Source organism: Mesocricetus auratus, unplaced genomic scaffold (assembly GCF_017639785.1).
Source record: "Mesocricetus auratus isolate SY011 unplaced genomic scaffold, BCM_Maur_2.0 Super-Scaffold_6730, whole genome shotgun sequence".
Lineage (NCBI taxonomy): Eukaryota > Metazoa > Chordata > Mammalia > Rodentia > Cricetidae > Mesocricetus > Mesocricetus auratus.
The window spans coordinates 77,112,252-77,132,731 of NW_024429184.1; the positions used below are offsets into that span (position 1 = coordinate 77,112,252).

Genomic DNA, 20,480 nt, shown 5'->3' on the forward strand with positions numbered 1-20,480 from the left:
TTACTTCCAGACCTCGGGCCCTTCCAAAACACCTTCTGTTATCTCAAACATTTTCTACCACTGAGTAAATACAGAGGTTCACCAAGGAAGTGATGAAGTGGAATGTTTTGATATCTGCTTTGGAGTCACATAAGCAGAACATCCGGTCAGTTCTGAGTAGAAATTCACTCAAAGTTAGAAAAGAGGCAAGGGCGGTTCCTTTTGAAGCACATGACTTTGCTTAGCATGTGTGTGATGACAGGCAGTTCTCATATTGGTGTTTCACTAATGTTGCAAATTGCCCAGAGATGCTTGTGATGTGATTTGCTAATTTTGTTGAGATGAAAGACTTAAAGGCCAGATTGCCCTCTGGAGATAATAGCACATCTTCAGCTGTTTTCTTGCCTGAATCTGTCTTGAACTTGTAGCTTGCTGAACTTCACGCTGAACAATGAGGGTATCCCTGTCTGCAAAAAAAAAGTGAAGGAAGAAAAAGAGACCATTTCCCTGATAGTGGCTCATGGCAGCCATTAAAGGATGCTCAAAAATGAGTCTGGATATATATATATACAATCCACTTCTTCATAGAGGTGAATGCATTAGCATGTTATACAGGGCTGGCTGGCTAAATCCTTCCCAGATAAATTTTGTATAAAGGGTTTTTCCCTTAAGACGTAAGTTTTCTATAACTTGGATCATAGCTTGAAATGCCCCCATTCTCACACTCTGCTCAGTCCTCAAGAGCCTTCTATAATCTAGTATTCCTTAAGACATTGCTCTGTAGGCGTTCTTCTACTTGGCTCATTACAAAGCATAAGAGGCATGATGAAACCTTCCACAATACACGTTCCCAAAGAAGCCACGGTTTGAGAAGGTATTAAAATTACAGGCAAGGAATATGTGTTAGCCAAGGTAGACCATGAGATTCTGCTGTCTACAGATAATGACCTCAAAGATGATCAAACACAGAGATGACCAAGACTTCTCAAACCCATGTTTGCTGAAACGCTTAATGGATTGTGATAACCAACAGCCATGTCACCAGTTTACACCAGACTTTCCTAGTAAACTTCCTGCACATTACAACCCACACTGAAACCCATGAAATCCAATTTTCTTAATCCGAGGAACTATTATTTGGAAAGAATTGCACCAGTAAATTTAGAATGGACATCGGTAGTATGTGTAGAACTATAGTCACAATGCTTGGATGTGGTGTATCTTTAGTTATTTCTTGGAACATGCGATGTATTTGTGCAGGTGTGTGTCTAGCTGAGTTTCAGTTGAAGAGAGCAGCTCCACCAGGTCCAATCAACATAAGCAAGACTTGTCATCTCAGTGTGTTCTAGATTATCAACAGCATCCAAATGTACGGATGTACTACTGTAAGACAGGAGTGCATATTTTCAAGGTTGCACATGAAATCTTAAAAACAGTGAAAACCCTTTTGGCTGCATCTCTAGGGAAAGTAAAAAGGCTTTGCCACAGAATTTTCCTGTAAGTGTTAGAACCACGTCATTCAAAACATAATAAAAGGCAAACATGAGCAAGGAAGTCTAGACCCACTTACAATTATATAGTGGGTGTTATTGAAATCTTCGTCAATCATAGTAAAGAGCCCGATGTAACACTGTTGGTGTCAGTGGTTTTGATTTAGCCAATGGAATTCCATGAGGCGGGGGGGGGGGGATTTATTTGGTAAATGGGCACAATACTACTAGGGTGACAACCACAAGTGTGTAACTTGCTTTTTAGTTCAGCAGGAGGCCTTACCTGGGACTCTGCACTGTGTATGCATAATACTTTGGTAGTGAGATTTAATGCCTGCTAATTTTGAAGGTTTGTTACATTTAACTTGGATGTGAATTTGGTATCTGCCTCAATGGGATTTTGAACTCATGTTGCAATTTAACTAGTCATCTGTACATAATGCTATTTGTAAGTCCCCAAGGAAGCCATAGCATGAAACAATTTCATTGTCCATGTCTCTGACATTCAGAGGTGTAGACAGGTTTTTTTGAGGGTGTGTTTTTTTTTTGCGAGTTATTTAATGGGGGAGAGAAGCAGAATAAATAGTATCTCCTCTTCACTCTTAGATTCATAATATGATGACAATTTGGTGTATTAGGAGTGGGGACAATGGGAACAAAGACTTCATTCAGTTAGTAGGAAAATACGATGCAAGGGGGTTAAATGATCCTAAAACTGATGCCAAAGTGAGACATGAGACAAAAGTTTTCACCTTATGCCTCATGCTTTCTGCATAGCATCATTTCATTCTTTAAGAGTAGCAAGCAGTTGGTTCTATTGCAACTCCTTTATCCCAGTGTTCATTATTATAGCTGCCATGCTGCGGACTCTAAAGTCTTTCATGATCACTCCAGAGTCTGTCGCTGGTACTTCTTTCCTTCTCTGTCTTCAGTCCCAGCATACCTTCAGTTCTTCTTCTCCTGTCTGCATTCTCAGCCCTCCAACCACCGTGTTGTGTACATCTAAAACTTGAGTTGGGGGTGAACATAAATATTAAAATACATATAAAAATATAATAATACACATATATTTTCCCCTTGGTCATGTCATTTAATCTTTCTGAACTTCCTTCTCCTTTTTCAAAGGAGAGAATGATTTAATGATTTCAGTCCATTTCCAGTAACCTGGGACATGGTTGTAACTAGATAGTTGTCTTTGCTTGCTGGGACATTGCCCAAATGTAAGTTGCTTTAGTGTTTTCATGTTTAGTAAAACATGATTTAGCTTCTCTACTATAGATAAATTAAGGATCAAATGACACTTAATAGAATAAAGAGAGAGAGAAAAAAATCCATTCCCCACGACATGGAAAAGGAGAAGGATGCTTGATTGAAAGGAGAAAAGATCCAATAGAAGGCTCAGGATGCATGATTCAAAGCAGGGAAGATCCAATAGAAGGCTCAGGATGCATGATAGAAGGCTCATTTAAGGAAAGCACAATGTCTTAGAGGACAAATTTGGCCAAGAATCATTTGTTCTCCCCAGAGACACCTTTTCTGTGTCCCTTTGCTTGCCCACCTCTGCATCAATCCTCCTATACAGCCATGCTCCTCATCAACATCTCTATCCTTTTCCTCTAAGGGCTGAATTTTCTGGGAAGAATTAATGCGGTATAGGGACACAGAGCATATCCACTGGGCTTTATGTTTCCCAGTGTCATATCTTGACTGAAACGCTTCTGGACAAATTGCAGAATGACCCATGTCCTTCCCCTTTCCTGTATTAGTAAATTCTTTCCCAGACAGGTGTCTGGTATCAAGCCAAGGAATATGTGGGGATATGGTCACCAAAGTCTACCCTGTGGTACATGCTTTCATTGACCAGCAGATAGGAAGGATGGGGCAGGAGAAGAGGAGGGAGAACGCTACACCCTCCCCTCCAGTGGGAAACTTTAGAAACTATGGAGTTGTAAGTTGGGAGGACCACTCTGTGTGGGGGAACAGTATAAGACCCAGGATGACCACATGGGCATATTGATAGCAGCATTGTAAAGAAGGTAAAGGAACCAAAGGGGGAGTACCCTCCCTAAGGAAGGAAGAAGAAATGCACAAGCAGTCTCTGCTTGGGAAGTAGGGAGATGATTTTCTTTTCCTCTCTGTTATAAGCAGAGACTCCCTTCATCTCTCTCCAACTTTCCTTTTGAGTCTAGAGAGACAAAGACTCATCCTGAATTTATGCCAAGAGAGAAACGGCAGCTCTCTAAAAGTGGACAGCGGGTCATCTTCCAGTATGTGAATGTGAACTGTTTCAGAGAGCAGCCTCCGTGTGCCAGGAATGAGACTGTCCTGAGCAGGGCCCAGGAAAGCTCCCTTTTCCACCAGGGAGATGAGAACACTTTCTTTCTTTTGCCTTTTAAATGAAATTCCCTCTGCCCTCCTCCCTGCACTTGCTCAGCCCAGTAGCCTAGAGAGGAGCAGACATTTAACCATCCTGGGAAAAGACAGGATCATTTTCATTATCTTTACCCTGATTGAAGTCCCCAGTGCTTGGGTGGATTTCATTTTCCTCTTCTCATTCTCTGTCTAGCATGGATACAACCCACACAGTGAGGCCGTCATGGGCATTGAACTGTTTCCCAGCCTGCTCCAAATGGACACAGGGCCACAGTGGGAAGAGATGATGGGAAAAAGCTATGGATTTGTGTTTCCTTTTTCCTTTGTTTAAAAATAATATTAATTATCATTATTATTATTAGTGTGTGTGTGTGTGTGTGTGTGTGTGTGTGTGTGCATCTTTTAGATGCCAGGTCTTTCTTTCCACAGTGAGTTCAGAGGTGTGAACTCAGGTTGTCAAGATTGTACAGCAAACACTTTACCTCTGAGCTGTGTCTCCAGCCCCTTAATCTGTGTGGATCTTAGCCTTCTTTCAGTTTTAACTGAATTTCTGAGAGTTTCTTGCTAGTCCTTAGAAACCAGCAGCCTCTTCTGTGTGGGCGGAATAGTTCTACTCGACAGCAGACAGACACAAGCAGACATTTGTGCAGAGGGGCCGTGGGCTAGGAGACACTCATAGCTGTCATCTTAATGATGTCACTGTCAGTTCTTTCTTCCCCGTACAAAATAAGACTCATGTTTGCTTTAATGGAAAACTATGTTTCCTAGTGAAACTGCACTCCACACTTGAGAAAGGTGGAACCTGGATTAGGAAGGAAGGGTTCCTAATCCTAATCCTATATTGCATTCCTTCGTTCCATTTCCCCAGAAGAGGAGGCTTCTGAGCACACTGGGGAAACAATTCCTGTCCCTCCCAGAGTCTTTCATCTGCTTGATTCAGTTACTGATATTAAGATTCCAAACATCTGGGAATCCAGGTTTTGGTGGCCTGTGATTTTCAAATACAAGAGGACTTTTCTGTCCTTGTAATCCTATCTGACACCCAAGCAGCACATTTTAAGCATATAATGATCAGACCTCTCTCCTTTAGAAAAGCAGAATGGTATCTACTTTGGGGAACATCCATATCATGGGTTGTTGCTCTGTCTAACATTTCCCGGATTTGGTTATAGTGTAGTTAGTACCTGAGAGCCTGGAAGACCATCGTGATTGTGATGGGGCATGACAGGCATCCACACACTGCCCTTTCATGGCTCATTGTTAGGAGAGGCCACTGTATTTCCCTTTTGTTGTTTCCAGGCTAGATACCATCTGCCATGAGCATTACACTGTGAGTGGAATACTTGGCATCTCCACGGAAAAGGATATGAGACATTTAGACACTAGTTAATCTCCACGGTTCCTGACTTCACACCCCTGGACCCTCCAGCTCAGCAGAGATAGACAGGCTTATCTGAATTTCCCTGCACCATTGGACAGCTCACTATTGCGTGGAAATAAAACAAGACCCTCTTCCTGACTGGGGGTAAATCCATTTGTGGTTTAGCCCCTTTCCTTGCGTGTTGTAATCCTTAAATTTAACCTGTGACTTTAATACTGAAATATCAGCCGATATTCTTCTCTATAACTGATACCAGATAAAAGAGCTTCCTCCTATCGTGGGAACTCATCAGATGCTCCTCATGCAGGAAATGTGCTGGGTACTGGGTGCTCTGTCCTTTTGTCAGCTTGGAGAATATCTTCAGCTCTCTCTCACAGTTCTCCACATCCAGCAATTAAATGGCTCTTGTCCTCACCTCAAGGTTGACAATCTCGCCCACTTTGCTTTCAAGCCAGATATTCAATAGGTTATTCAGTGACTAACTATGTGAGCAGACCCCTCCTAACACAATGCAAATTGCAGAATTTACATAAGATACTGTTCCTCTAGTGTCTTGTTGGGCATATTGTTGTTAGTTTAAAAAATACATGCATCAACACAAACTAGAAATTTAAAGAGCTAAGAACTAAACTCCACACATGTGATTCCTTTCTGGGAGAAGAGAAGAGAGGAATTAAAATTTCTGGTGGGGGTGGGGTACATTATAACTTTATTGAGAACCAAAAGAGATGTACCAAACCATAATCAAGCCTGCTGGATTGCCATACAAAAGGCTTTGCTCAGTTCTCTGTTCCCCACCATGAATATGAAGAAATGATACATTTGAAGATGCTGTGAATATAGTTGTGATTTACCCTCACTGTCAGCATTTCAGGGCTAAAGGGTGGATGTTTTAGTCCTCATCTCTGCCCTGGGAGTAGAGTGGGAAGGTAGTTTATTTCCTGGCTGAACTTGAAGGGCCTGTAGCATTTGTGAGATGACTGACTCTATGTTCTGATACTTGTGTGATGACTTTATGTGCTGACACATATCAGTGGCATCATATTTGTATGAAGTCTGCCTGCCACTTCTCTGCTTTTGCGTGATTCTATTAAAGGCTTATGTTGTACTGCTGAGTCTTGAAGAGTAGATGATCATTACCAAGAAATAAAAGTGTCTTGGAGAAAGAGCAAGGTAAGGGTCATTGATCAAGGTACAAGCATTATGTTATTGCGTGACGGTCCTTTACTTAATATCTGATACTTTTTTCCATGCCCACCTTTACTCTACAAAAGGTCTCCAATGTGTTGAAATTCACATTCACACACACATTGCAGGAGGAAAAAGCCTCATAGTTGGGAAAACACAGTTCAAACCCAAAATACATGTAGTTCCATGTAACACCTAGAAAATACTGCCTAACTTTAATCAGTTTTCTCATGGATAGCATAGAGATACTTTCATCTCAGGATTTGTGAGGAATAGGAAAAAGGATAAATTAAAACAACAGGTAACAAAGCATATATGTGAGAATGCCATAATAAAATGTATATATTGGATACTAACTTTCAAAATGAATGTGTGTGTGTGTGTGTGTGTGTGTGTGTGTGTGTGTAAACTTATGCCCCTTTGAATAAGTGGCAGCACAAATAAGGGAGATAGGAGAAGACAGCAAGATGATGTGGAGGAAGTCAGAGAGGTTGTAGGCACATGGTCAAAGCTCAGAGCATCCGGAGTCTACACATTTAGTGACTGAGTGTCTGAAGTGCTGATCTGGGCTATGGTAACTGCAGGTTCATTGTCTTGGGGATGCTATATGTAAACCTTGAGAAACATTACTAAGGGAAGCTCTTTTGTTTTTTTTCCAGCTCCTCACAGCCAGTGAACTTGCAGCCAGTGACCTCAAAGGATTTCAGACACAGGTGAGTCTCTTGTCCCTATTTCATGGATTTTGAGAGTGGCATGATCTGTAGTTAGGCTGTAAGTAGATGGAATTGACACAAGGGCAAAAGCTTCACTGGGGACCTGACTTACAGTCCTGAAGGGAGGGTGACCTGGTACTTGATCCATCTCCCCAGCTCTTCTCTTATCTCACCACTAACATAATCATTTTCTATTCTGACTTTCTTAATGTGTCATAGTGAAAACCAAACCAAAACACATTGAGGTCAAGATGCTTAGAATCTTGAGTTAACACAGGGTTTAATTAAAGGAAATAGAGTGGAATTAGGCCAGGGTTCTACCTCCTCTTTCTCTTTCTGACTCTCTCTATCTGGACTGTTTGCTTATGTTTCTATAATATTTGTGTGCAAATACCTAGTAGTCATAGTCTGATGGCCAGGCTAATCCAGGCTCCTCCAAAGGCAGAATGTTGAATTTGATGATGGTGGTTAGAGAACAGGTCATATTATCTCTAGCTAAGTACTACTTGAAGATCACTATTGAAAATGACAAGAAGGAAGAGGTAAAATCTGGGAACTAGCTGTGGTAGTCCAAAGCTTTAAACACAGCACAGCACTTAGGAGGTATAGGGCAGAGGTAGATTTTAAGTCCACACCAACCACTGGGAATTTTTCCAAATAGAAGCTGAAAACAGGCCCCATTCAATAATCCACGGATGTTTTCACTTCCAGGGCCTTTAGCTGAGTATTAGGTGAAACCCAGGAGGACCCCTTGCTGGGAAAACGGATTACCTTCTCTCTAATCCACTTTTCATGTGGACAGGTTAGCCCTTTCCTTAATGCTCATGTCTGTTGCATCTTCCTAAAGAGCATAGTGGTGATTTCCTCACTAAAGTTAATGACTTGAAAGTGGATAGTGGTGTCTGTATTGGGCTGGGTCATTTTGTCTGTATCTGTTATTCTCTCTGCATTTGGTAAAGCAGAGGAAGCTAAGGAACCAACTTCTACCCTTTGCTGCTGATTTCTAAATAAACCCTGTTCAATATTGGACATATTGTTCAGGCAGTGCCTTTGTATCTGAGCTACCATGTATTGAGTATGGGTCTACTTCAGAGAAGTAGTGACCTCAACACCACAGGTGGAGTTGGTGTTTTTAGAGTGAGGTCTGAGGCTGTTAGGCTTGCCATCTCAAGGAGTTCTCAAATTATAAATGGAAAAGTTTCTGGAATCCACGCCTAAACAACACCGACTTTTCACATTCTTGACTTTTGAAGCAACCGACACATTCGAGGTATGTCATTTCTAGTCCTCAGTAACTGGAAATGAGGACACCTGTATCCCTTGTGAGACCAATGTTCTCCATCCCTGAGAGAAATGAGATTTGGCATCTGATTCTCTAGTGAAAGCCCAATAAATACAAGCTTCACTCTTTTCTTCTCTCATTTCTCCTAATGCAAATGCCATAAGTAGGAATTTGGAATGCATGAAAAAAATAACAAGCCTCTTATTTTTCTACCACAGAATCATAAATAATGTCATATGTGGTAATCTTTTACTCTGTGTTCTACACACAGTCATTTATGTCTATTGGAATTTCCACTGTTACATGTTGCATTTGTGTTGTTTTCATTGTGTGCATTCCATGTCACTGGAAAGGCATCTAGCAGCTGGTTATTCTTGCATTTGTTACAAGTACCTCTTTCTATTTACCAGTTCTTTATCACTAAGAATTCCATCTCTTGTAGACTGAGGCCTCCAAGTAGTAATATAAAGCAGATGCTAGGACAAAGTCCTCTCATCTAGGACACAAATTGCATACAAAGCTTCACATTATTTCTACTTCATTTGCTAGTCCCTACTAAGGTGTGACAGTTACTTAGGCTTTGTAGACAAAGCCCACAAGCTTGTCCACATGTGAGGGTGCAGGTGGGAATATAGTGAGGAGATTATTGTTGTGAGGGGATCAAATGAGGCACCAGTTCTTTGAGTCCAGGTGTAGTTTTGGGGAACACTGTAAGCACTGCTCACAAAGGAAAAGACTACAAGTCTTGGTCCTTGCCTTCTGTAATTCCCCATCACTAGGAAAGTTCCTTCTTTTAGGGAGAATGGAGCAGTACTATAAGGATGAGACAAGTGTAGGAGCAACAAATGAACTGTCATTATATTGCATTTCTAAAGTGCTAACTGCTATTATAGTCAAGGGCACACAGGGACAGATGTGAGGCTTACTAGAAAACATTTTAGCTTGGAACACATAGGAATTGCTGCTACATAATCACACCACACTCAATAACCACCCCTGTAAAGCCTCTGTATGGGGCTCTCTGGCATACAAAGCACACCCCACCCCCAGATGCTGGAATGCTCCATCCAAAATATCATCAGTATGACCTGGGAAAGACATCAAGTGGCTTTGATACTTATTTTCTCTTCTGAATAGGAAAAAATCCTTAGTGCATATCTGATTTTTGTGAGGGTTTAATAAGACAACCAACAAGGAAGCCACCAATAGGAAGCCTTTGTGAACAATGCATCCAGGAATTTCTTCTACTGATGGAGTACAGACTAACTAAATATACAGACAAAAAATGAAGTATATCTTTATAGAAAAAATGTGGAAGTATTCCAAGTAGAGGTGTCAATCACCTGGGTCCGGAGAGGGGAGGATTATGAGGTGGTATCCTTACTCCAGGGCAGGTGAAGCCTACATGAAGATTAAGCTGGAAAGGCAATCCTCCTTGGACTGTGCTCAAGGTATGCTTCTACAGGGACTATGGCAAAAAAGGATTCTTGAGAATTGAGTTAGAGCTGATTTTCAGGTCTTAGAAATCTACAAAAATATTTGGACTTTAAAATTATTTTGGAGTTTTCAAATGTAATATCTATAATATATATCATATTGTAATTATATATGTAATATATATCAATAATGACAATATAACATATGGATGATATTTTTGGCAGAACATTGTAAAATCTAAAACTGTTGTAGCCAGGGGAAAGGTGCATTTTCTCAACAAAGGGGCACCCCACCATATTACATGGATGCTTGTTGAATAAGATGGCAATTAGGTAACCTAAAATTCTATGTTTTTCACAGTAAAATGGTTTCCTGTCTGTCTCAGATCTGCACACACACTCATACACACACACACACACACACACACGAGAGAGAGAGAGAGAGAGAGAGAGAGAGAGAGAGATTGACTGATATTGTACAATGAAGGCCTTATTGATGATTTCTGTAGTCTATGTACCCTTTTCATCAATTTTAATCCATTAGTGATTAAACATCCATTGACAAAGTCACTGCTGATAACCCTCCAGGGATGAGATAAACTAGCCTCCTCACACAACTGAGTCAACTTCTGTAATCAGTACTTTTTTAACCAATCTTATGTCATCTATATTCTCGTTTATTTTGTCCTTAATTTATGGGAGTTATTTTCAGCCAAATTTCAATCATTTCATTTTACTTACAGAACAAAGACTTGGTTCAGCTTCTCAAACTAATATGGGCTTTACAAACAATCATAAGCCAGGAGAATGCCATGGACTTAATTTGCCCCCTGAAGTCTGTCTCCTGTAACAGCTTTGTTAGCTGATGTCTTAGTTCACCAACTCATTGGCAGAGGGATTTTGGTTGAGCATGGATTCTGTGCAGCCCATTGTCACATTCCTCTCCTGCTATTTCCTTTGATAATTGAAATTTGCCCAGATTGCGGATTATCCAGTAATAGTGTTTGAGTTTATATAGTCTTTCTGTCTTGGTGTCTTTTTTGTTTGTTTTTTTATGGATACAATAGTATCCAAATGGTCCATCTTTATTACACTACTCCAAGGAGGAAATGCACGGGTGTGGTAGTCTACCTTATTCCCTGCATGCTTCACCAAGCTGGTTGGGGTGGTTGCTTTGGAAACATTTGGCTTTCTTCTCCAGGCCTTGCATCTAGCTGGTTGTATGTCAGCTCAGCTGTTACAGCATGTTCTCAGGAGACTCTGGAAGTTTTTGAGACCATGGGGTGCACACTAGAGTAACCTGTTCAGTGTCTGCTATTGGTCCATGGGATTAAGGGCTAACAGCTAAGAGTTTAGAAACCATTATAGCAATCCATTATTGTAGTGGTATTTAAGAATTTGAGTTTTTTTATTAGCAATGTATTTTCTAACATTGTACAATATTCATAGGAAAATAATAGCTAGAAGGGAAATCAAGTGCTTCCCTACAAATCACTGAGAAACTCTGCTCTGATTTTTACTGTCATTATTTCTTACTTTCAACAAAAGTAGGACATTGGGTGGTGTATTTTTATTCTTTTATTCTGTGAGCCCATAGCTGCAACTTTGTTTTATGAAAAGTATTACCCCTCTATGGGAAATAGCACCACCTGGAGAGGTATCTTTCTTGATACCTTTAGAGCTGCTAGGCAAAACACGGAATCTTTCCCTGTGATTCCAAAGACAGCCAACATTTTAATATTTCCTTAACAGATATGGATACCTGTGATTATAACAGAACATTTAACAAAACACATTTGTTCATATACAAATATATATGTTGTACTAAAAGCCTGATGAGCATAACTATCATGTGAAAGAAAGCATGTGTTTTATGTTATAGGCGTGTACTTTTTGCCCTGTTAGGCAATGTTTCTAGTGCATTTTTGTTTTTTTTGTTGTTTGTTTGTTTGTTTGTTTTTTAAAACAGCATTGGCATTTGGTTGTGGAGAGAAAAGTTCTCCAAGTGTTTTCCAGAGAGCCTGGCATTTCAACGGGAATATTCTGAAGGCTTAATAAGTCCTCCTGGGATGCTAAACCTCTTTAGACTTTAGTGGGTATTTTGTTTCTGACTCCTAAGATGTTTTGACCATCTGCGAGGCTTGTGCAGGTGGACCCAACTTAAAACAACCAAATGTTAAACAGTTCATCCCCAGGATAATGGATAAACAGCAGGTCTGGGATGAAAAGAGGAAGGGATCAGTCATACACAGAGACATTTTTCCACTTTATCAATGTAGTCAATGTAGGCTATCTCTGCTAGGATATCCAAATATAATGTAGGCTTCCAACAGCTGACTTAGATTCAACTCTTTAGAATAAAAATAAAACAGAGTGCAGGATGAACCATGGGGACTGACTATGAATGGTACTTTCTGCTCTTTTAACTTGAGTTTTCTCTTCTCTCAAATGAAAACAAAAACATTAAATCTTAGCAACATGGAGGGAAGATGACATAATTCCTGTAATCCCTTGAGACACCCAAGGTTTAATTATCCTGTGACTCCTTCCCCTGACCTTGTGTTTTTAGTTTCTATGGTCTTATATTTCCCTTCCTTCCTTATGCTAAAAAGAGCCTCCACTTTGTATATATTCTCTCATGGTGTGTCAGACTTGAGGGCTGTGCATCTCAGGTATCTGGGCTCACTGTAACATGAGTCACACAACCACATTTTCTCGGTGTGAATGTTTACTATAACACCTGGCTTTCCTCTACATTTCCTGGTTTGAGAATCATTGACATGGAGTAAATGCTAATTCCTTATTAGTGCTCTCAGAGGTATCGTCATAATTTCTGCTGCAGAATTGTTCCAAACCTGCCTCATGAGGAAGGGTTACCTCTACAGCCAAGGAATGAACTTGTTTCTAAAGTTTAGTCTACTGCCTGTCTTCACTTCTGTCTTCTCGTTTCTCCATCTCTTTCCCCTCTCTTCTACCAAACAAGACCCATCTGAAAGGTGTTAGACCCCCTAGAAGATGAGTCTTGTGGGACAGCTTGCTCATCTATCTCTAGCCTTTTCCTTTGGCCATTGTCTTTCTGGTGGGCAGAAGATTTGCTGGTGGGCAACGGTGCTGTTGATTCTTCAAACAGTCCCCCCACAGCGTTCTGATATGTCCTGATAATGGTCACCATCTTCCTGCTCATTTAATTTCCAGTTATGAACATGATTTTCTTCTCACATCTCTCAGCTTTCCAAAGATGTTCCAGAGCCTTTAGTGGGACCATTGCTTCCATCTCAGCTCAAGTCAGTGGTTCAGATATCTAAAGAGATGTAATCAATGCTGAGCTATAAATAGTAAATGTTGGTGCTTATTAGCCAACAAAGCATAGTGTTGCCCCACCTTGCAGTTCCAGGGTGAAGAGCCAAGAGAACATTTCCCATTGCTTTATAAATCAGTGGTTAAGAAGGCCAATTGAGCCGGTGTTGGTGGGCACGCCTTTAATTCCAGCACTCGGAAGGCAGATGAATCAGGAACCATCCAACAAGCGGATCTCTGTGAGTTTGAGGCCAGCCTGGTCTATAGAGCGAGTTTCAGGATAGCCTCCAAAACAATACAAAGAAAACCTGTCTCGAGAAAAAAAAAAAAAAAGAAGGCCAATTAAGGTCCTAAACTGGTATATTTGAGCCTAGTGGTGTGGCTTCCATAAAAAAATTCTCTTAATTTTAAGAGACCAGAGACGTCTTCATCATAAGGATGATTGTCCTATGCTACTTTAGGTAAGATTCAACCAAGCTAGGTATCCAGGAAGCACCCTGTCAGTGCCTCGCGGTTCTTTTAACTCTTATAATTTTACATAATTAAAATTATTCACAGATACCTAATGTTAGAGTCAGGGTACAAATCACAATTTCCCGAGGTAATATGATCAGAGTGTGGAATTACCCCAAGGAAAAATCACAACCATAGTTTCAAAACAAACAAAGAGTGGTAGTGACCTCTCTGTCCTTTTCACCTGTCTCCTCACGGCATTTGCCATCTGAATTGAGCAATGACAGACACTATGACCCCAAATAGAGATTAGCTGTTTTCAGCTAAAATGGGGCAGGCTAATTTGTCTAGGAGAATAACCACAAGTATGTTCACTGTGACTTTTCTCCTTCTCAGCTAAAACACTTTCAAAGATAACATTATAGGTTTTTTTTATTCCCACAATAGAAATATCTATAAAATGTGAAAATTAATCTTAAACAAATGAATCAGGAACCATCCAACAAGCAGAATATTGACTTATTTTAATGACACTTCTAAACTTATTTCCATAAATTCACTTTGACCCCTGCCCTGCAGAAGAATGGGTGACAGCATGCATCACACCCAGTAACATCAGTGAGGAAGGACACTGAAGAGCACTGGGGTGGGTGTCTGTGAGAGGACCATGTTAGGGTCTAAAGGGCTTGTAGGAGTTTGTGTAATGACTTTGTCATCCCTAGTCAATTACTTATGTATCAAAATAAGACAAGATGTGTTTTAAGAGTTCCTGGGTTCTGGATGTAATGGGCCACACAAGTTCAGTGACACCCACAAAGAGACCGTGCTAACCACAGGACTCTTGTTCTCCCATTCAGTCCATCTGTGATGCACCAACAGGGCCACACCTCACAGACTACGAAGAGAGGCCTGTGTGCCATGGTGTGAGGAAACACAGCTGCCTGAGTTTGACTCCCCTGCCCCTAGTCTGGGGAGGTGTAGAATTTCAAAAACAGGGACAGTGAACAAAAATCTGTGTGTTTCCAGCCAAATAATAAGATGTCCTAAAGTTATTTGTAGGCCCCGTTCTACAAAGAGGGGCTGCTTATATAGCAAAGTTTAAAACAGACCCCCCACATAAAAACATATGTGGACAAATTCTGGTATTTTTGTAATGCCATCTGGCTTGAGGATTATACCAAAGATGTACTCTGTTGCCGGTCATATTTTTAGTTAATAATTCTTGGGAGCTTTTTCTCTGCTTTCTTTCCTTTCACTGTGGATTCATAGCACAGCTTCAATTACCTCTGAACTGGGCAACCAAAGTACACAGCTTTCAATTAAACCAGTTGGATTCCACCACTTTGAACTTATTGCATTATTGGTATCATGACATCTGCAAACAGCAGCCCGAGGCAGGGGTAGGTAAGACGAAAGAGGTGGGTGTTGCACCAAGAAACCCCTGTGCATCTCAGCCTGCTGATGTTTTGAGAGGCAGCAGGCTTCATTCTTGATAACTCTAGCAGAAAAGAGCAATCAGCTAAACGAGAGCTGGACAAATTAAATAGCTGAGTATTATTTCAAAAGAGAGCTTGGGCAGCATCAGAAATTCCCCATCAGCTGTAATAACGTCAATTACCTTGCCAATTGCAGATTCCAGTGTGATGTGTTTAGTGCAATCAGGCGCTAGTCTCTTGCTTGGGCCTGATGGGTTTTGTTTACTTTGAATGAGCATTTATAGAGAATCTTCTGCACCCAAAGGTTTTGCGCTCTGAATGTCCTTTTCTCTGTCCAGATTCATACACAGCTGGGAGAGATTATTTTTGAGATAGAAGCTGGAGCATGCTGGTCCCAGTGTTTCCTCTCTATATATGATATCTGGGAGCTTAATATACCAGCACAGTGGGTTTGCCAATGCTTGGTAACTGTAGCAGTGCTCAGCAGAGCTCTCTATAGACTAACCAGCTATTTTATAAATAAACATTTCTTGGCATGTTGAAGTATCAGGCAGATCATCATTGAGAAACTACAAGCATAAAAGCTCTGGAGCGGGAAGTGGCCCTCAGCCCCTCTCAACCTTATGCTCTTTGTTCCCTTGTTCCTAAAACTACAGGGCATTTAGCATAAGGTCCTGGCCCCCTCTATACTTTTCTTTTAATGCAAAGAGAAATTTTAAATCGCTGCTTAATCCATTCTTCTACAAAGAAAAACTGGGACCAGCAGGAACTGATTGTTAAAGACAAATTTCCAGTTTATTTAAAAAATTCCCCAGAGGCAAACTGAACTCCCTGGCACCTGCCTCGTAGTCTGCTAGTCCCTGGGCATTTTCAAGCACCCTCTGTAGGGAAGGCTTTCAACAAGGCACATAGTCAGATTAGATTGACAGAGGTAGGGTAGCAACGTGGCTTTCCTGTTTTCTGGCTTTATGATAACTTCAGTTGGATAACCTGTCTGAGCCTCAGTTGTTGGGGAACGGAATACTCTCTCAACACTTCAATTGTAAGAACTCACCAGCTTGCCATTAGCCCAAGACTTTGTATCCTATGTGGTTCTCCTCCCTCTGTCATCCTTTCCACACCAATGCCCATCACTCAAAGTCTCAGAAGGTCCATCAATGATGACAATGGGTGTCAGGACCCGTATGTATGCACACACTCAGTTCTCTTACAGGGCTTCTTAAAAACTCACTTTGGAACTAAATAACAGAAAAGGGTTACTCAGAAACTGAAACTCTGGTCTATGGCAACTCTCAGTGATTCATAAGCAAGTCCAAAAGGCATAAATGGGAATGTGTCAATGGTACCCAAATGCAGGGCCTTCCAAACCATGACATTTGATTCTATTGGCATCTTGAAGATGTGTTTCTTTTCCTTTCTTTTTTCTTTTTTTTTTGTAATAGATTCCATAGAGAGTGAGGTCTCTCAATAAATCATTAGTTCAATGCCTAGGTAGGTTACTCTGAACATAATGTAAAGCTATCATAAATTTCACATTACTAGGGTAATATAGGTTGATGGGAGAAAATTTAAAAAACAAAAAGAATTCAAATCCTAACCAAGGACAACTGCCATCAGCACCTTTTGGTGTGTTGTCTCTGGATTATTTTTTATAATGGCGCGTACACTTTTGAATGAGAATGGCAATTTGAGTGGCAAGCCATGATAGCCACATGAGATTTTCACTTAATGGACCTTTCTTTTGTGACTTTAAATCTCAGTTTCCTTATCAATAATTACAAAATAACTTTATCCAGCATTTTCTAAATTGAATTCTCTAAAGGATTTATTTGGGCTTACAAGTTGAAAGTTTGGAGTTCAGTCTCTTGTGCTACTTTGCAAATGTAGAATTTGTGGCTGGATCCTGGGGCTGGGTGTCCTCACATCTCAATGAACCCAGAAGCGCAGTATTCAGATTAGAATTTGCCGTTTAGATCTTGTAAGGTCTGTTTCCAGAAATCCACTTTCTTCAGGTTGGCCCTGCTGACAAAAAGGTTCTATACAGCATTCCAAAAGAGTAGCATCAAGTGGCAACCAAGTATTCAAATCCACACTCCTGCAAGAGAACTTTGAACAATGATGCTTCACAATGAGTACCTCTAGAGTGATCTTCCATTGTGATAGAGTTTCCCATAGCTTATTAAACAGAGACAGAGTCCCTGGCTCATAAGAGTCCCTAAGGATATTTGATAGCTGGGCAAATAAGATTCTAGTTGAGTGAACAATATTAAACCATATGGAGGTTAGGAAGAACTTGGATATAGAGGTGGAACAAAATTAGGCCGGACATTTCTTCTTAGTACCTATAGGATATTGCATCTATTTTCTCATTTGGCAGATGCCATGTTTATTCCTTTTCTCCTTTCTTGAGCAAAATGCTTGACAGAATCCACTCAAGGGGAGAAAAGTTTATGTTGACTCCGTTTGAGAGTATAGACCATTATGGTGCTGATCATATGAAGCAGGAATCTTAAAGAGCGGGTAACCAGAAGCACAGAGAAATGGATGCTAATGTTTGGGTCCCTGCTGTATTTGTTGGTTTGTTATTTAATTCATTCTAGAGCCCCAGTCCATGGTATAGGGTGCCCTTTTTAGGATGAGTCTTCATTCTAGGAAATCCCAGGCATTGTCACAGGCTAGTACCATAGAAATTCTAGATTTTTGTCTAGTGGAAATCAACATTAATCATCTGGAGTGGAGACATTAAGTCCTTTTGACTATTATTGGAAGGGTCGTTAATTTCTTTTTCTTCCTTCTGCTTACTTTTGTATGGGTTCTCAGAAAGTGTTTGATGACTAAAGAGAGATGAGTAGCACTTAGCTGAAGCCATGAGTCATTCTCAAACACAGGAATTACCTCTCTCTCCTTTATCTACTGGGCTACTGTTTTGGCAGTGGAAGTCCCAGTCTCCTGGTTAGCACATGCATCCAGCCCGACAGGTGTCAGTAGCCATCTCTGGCTACTCTAAGCATGAACAAGTTTATACTGGCATTCCACTCTTGGTTCTTTCTGACCTTAGGGCCCAGAAAGCAATTCTGATAATGAACAGTGGCCTTGCTTCTTTCCTAATGTAAAATCAGAGGTCTGCTGAGGCTGAGGCCAGGGCATACCGGAGTAGGAAAAGCTCAGACCTTCAAGAGTGCAAATCTGCTCTCTGTTGAGAAAGGTGATCCAATTCAACATGGAGTTCCTTAGTGAGTCACATACAACTTGAGCCTGAAGCCATGCACTTCAGTTGGTTAGAAATAGAACTAATAAAACTCCCATCGTGTTTTTTCTCTTTTTTTCCCTCATAAGCCAATTAGCTCTGCCTCTCTGAAAGTGTTTTCTTAGTAGCTACTCTAGGCCACTTGTACAGCAGGCTTGGGAGTTTTGCTCAGGTCAGTGCTTGCAGGAACCCTTTGACTGGATCCTGCAAAGTAGCACTTCAAAGCTCATATTATTTACTGTGTCCTTTAGCCAAAGACCTTTCTTACTTCAAGCCTTGTGAATTGAACTGGCACCAGAAGGAAAGGCTTCCAATTTGGTACAAAGTAAAAGTTATACAGCAGATAAAAGAGCTTTGTGCTTTTATTAAAGCTATGACAACGAACCTGTTCATTTCCCACGGACTTACCTCTTCCACTAAGGCTTCACGCCTCTCTCTATTATGTTTACCCTTAGAGTGAGTTTATATGAGCAGCAACTCTCAATAGCACATCCATTGAAGACTAATAACATTGATACCACTGACAGCCCACCCAGGGTTTAGGAGCATAGAAAATGATGGGTACTAAATTGGAAGTACAAGAAAAGGGACAAAGAAGTCTACAAAAAGTTGAGAACCAATTCTAGCCAGTTTATTGCTTTAGCTTGAAGTCTGTCTCCCAGGAGTCTAGTAAGAAGTCTTGGGCTTCTCCCTGACATGGCGGCCACCGGTTCTTTCTCAGATATATGAGGTGCAGTGCCAAATAATAGCATGGCTGGCCACTCTTCAGCAAGTGGAAACTGCTGTCTTCCATGTCTTTATTTCTGGAGGCTAAGATGAAATTGATGTCATTTGCCTGTGGCTCTTAATTGACTTGAAGGTTAAGTATCTTTTCTCAGAACCTTTTGTTTTTCTCCACATGGTAGTCAAGTCATATCTTCTTCTCCTTTTCCTTCAGCTTTTCGTAACAGGAGTCATTTATTTAGTTTGGCTCATACTTCTAAGGCTTCTCAGATTCTTGCACTAAGTTTCAGGGACAGCAATAGTTCTCTGCTGGTTTGAAAAATGCTCTACTTCTCTCTCCAAACTAAGCAGAGACTCTTAAGAGGAAGCTCCGCACTTTGATCTAAGGTGTGCATTATTTCTTGACCACTTTGACAGCTATCATTGGAGCTATTTTCACATCTCTACCAAAATCTGTCCTTTAAACAGCAGTCAAAGGACTTGGGTTTATAAATTCAGGTACCCTTAGTTACCTGTAGTGTTTATTTCAGCTGTAACCATGTGTTCGATGACCTTAGTAGTCATAAGAAACACTGTCCTGGAAACATAAACCACTTTTACTCTGGAGACCACAGAACAGAATTGCAAGGTGATAACAGGGTTTCCAAAGCAGGAACTACACTGATTGGTCATTTAAAATTAGTGATGCTGAGAGCCATATTTAGTGTATTCTGACATGGAAAACCTTGTTTTGTTTTTTGAGACAAGGCTTCTCTATGTAGCACTGGTTGTCCTGGAACTTGCTCTATAGACCAGTTTGGGCTCAAATTCACAGATCTCCCTGCTTTTGCCTCCTGAATTCTGTGATTAAAGGCATGGGCCACCATGCATACCTTCTGACACAGCACTCTTGAAGGATCAATAACCTATTGAAAGTAGGTTAGTTGTTGTACTCAGAACCTTAGTCTACACACAGAGGTCAAAGGTCACTATAAGTCTATCTTATAGTGTGTCTATAGAACACAAAGTTCATGGTAAATTTAGACATTAGTAATTCATTTTCATCTGCATGGTACATTATACAGCGTTGAGAACCAACAGAACTGCTTCTAAAATACCCAATTCTCAGGAAAAATTCTCTTTTTATCATAAGATAGTGTTCTTCCATTAATGCTAAATCTTCATGTGAAAAAACAAAAACAAAACAAGAAAAGATCACATTTGTAAAGCACACAGGGGCTTTGGGGTTTATATGCTGCTGTGCTGTTTTGTGCCCTGGGATCTCTTCCACATGTTCTCTCCATTAATGCAATGAAACACCACGACCAAAAGCAACTTGAGCAAGAAAGGGTTTATTTCAACTTAGAGTTTATGCCAAACAATTTTAGTTTCTTTATGAAGCAGGTATTTTTACTGGAAGTGTATCTTAGTGGTTGTCTCATGTGTATATAAGGTTCTATCCCCTGCCTGGAGGTAGGGGGAAGGAGGGGGGCAACTTTTATT

The 20,480-nt window shown here is 40.6% G+C and overlaps 1 protein-coding gene across 1 annotated transcript in view; it reads left to right on the top strand.

The window, feature by feature from the left end:
- Positions 1-20,480, top strand: part of Setbp1 (SET binding protein 1) — a 314,925-nt gene that overhangs the window by 165,047 nt on the left and 129,398 nt on the right. Inside the window, exon 3 of the mRNA XM_040741556.1 lies at positions 7,071-7,124. Within this exon, the coding sequence (XP_040597490.1) occupies positions 7,071-7,124 (54 nt within the window). The remainder of the gene's footprint in view (positions 1-7,070; positions 7,125-20,480) is intronic.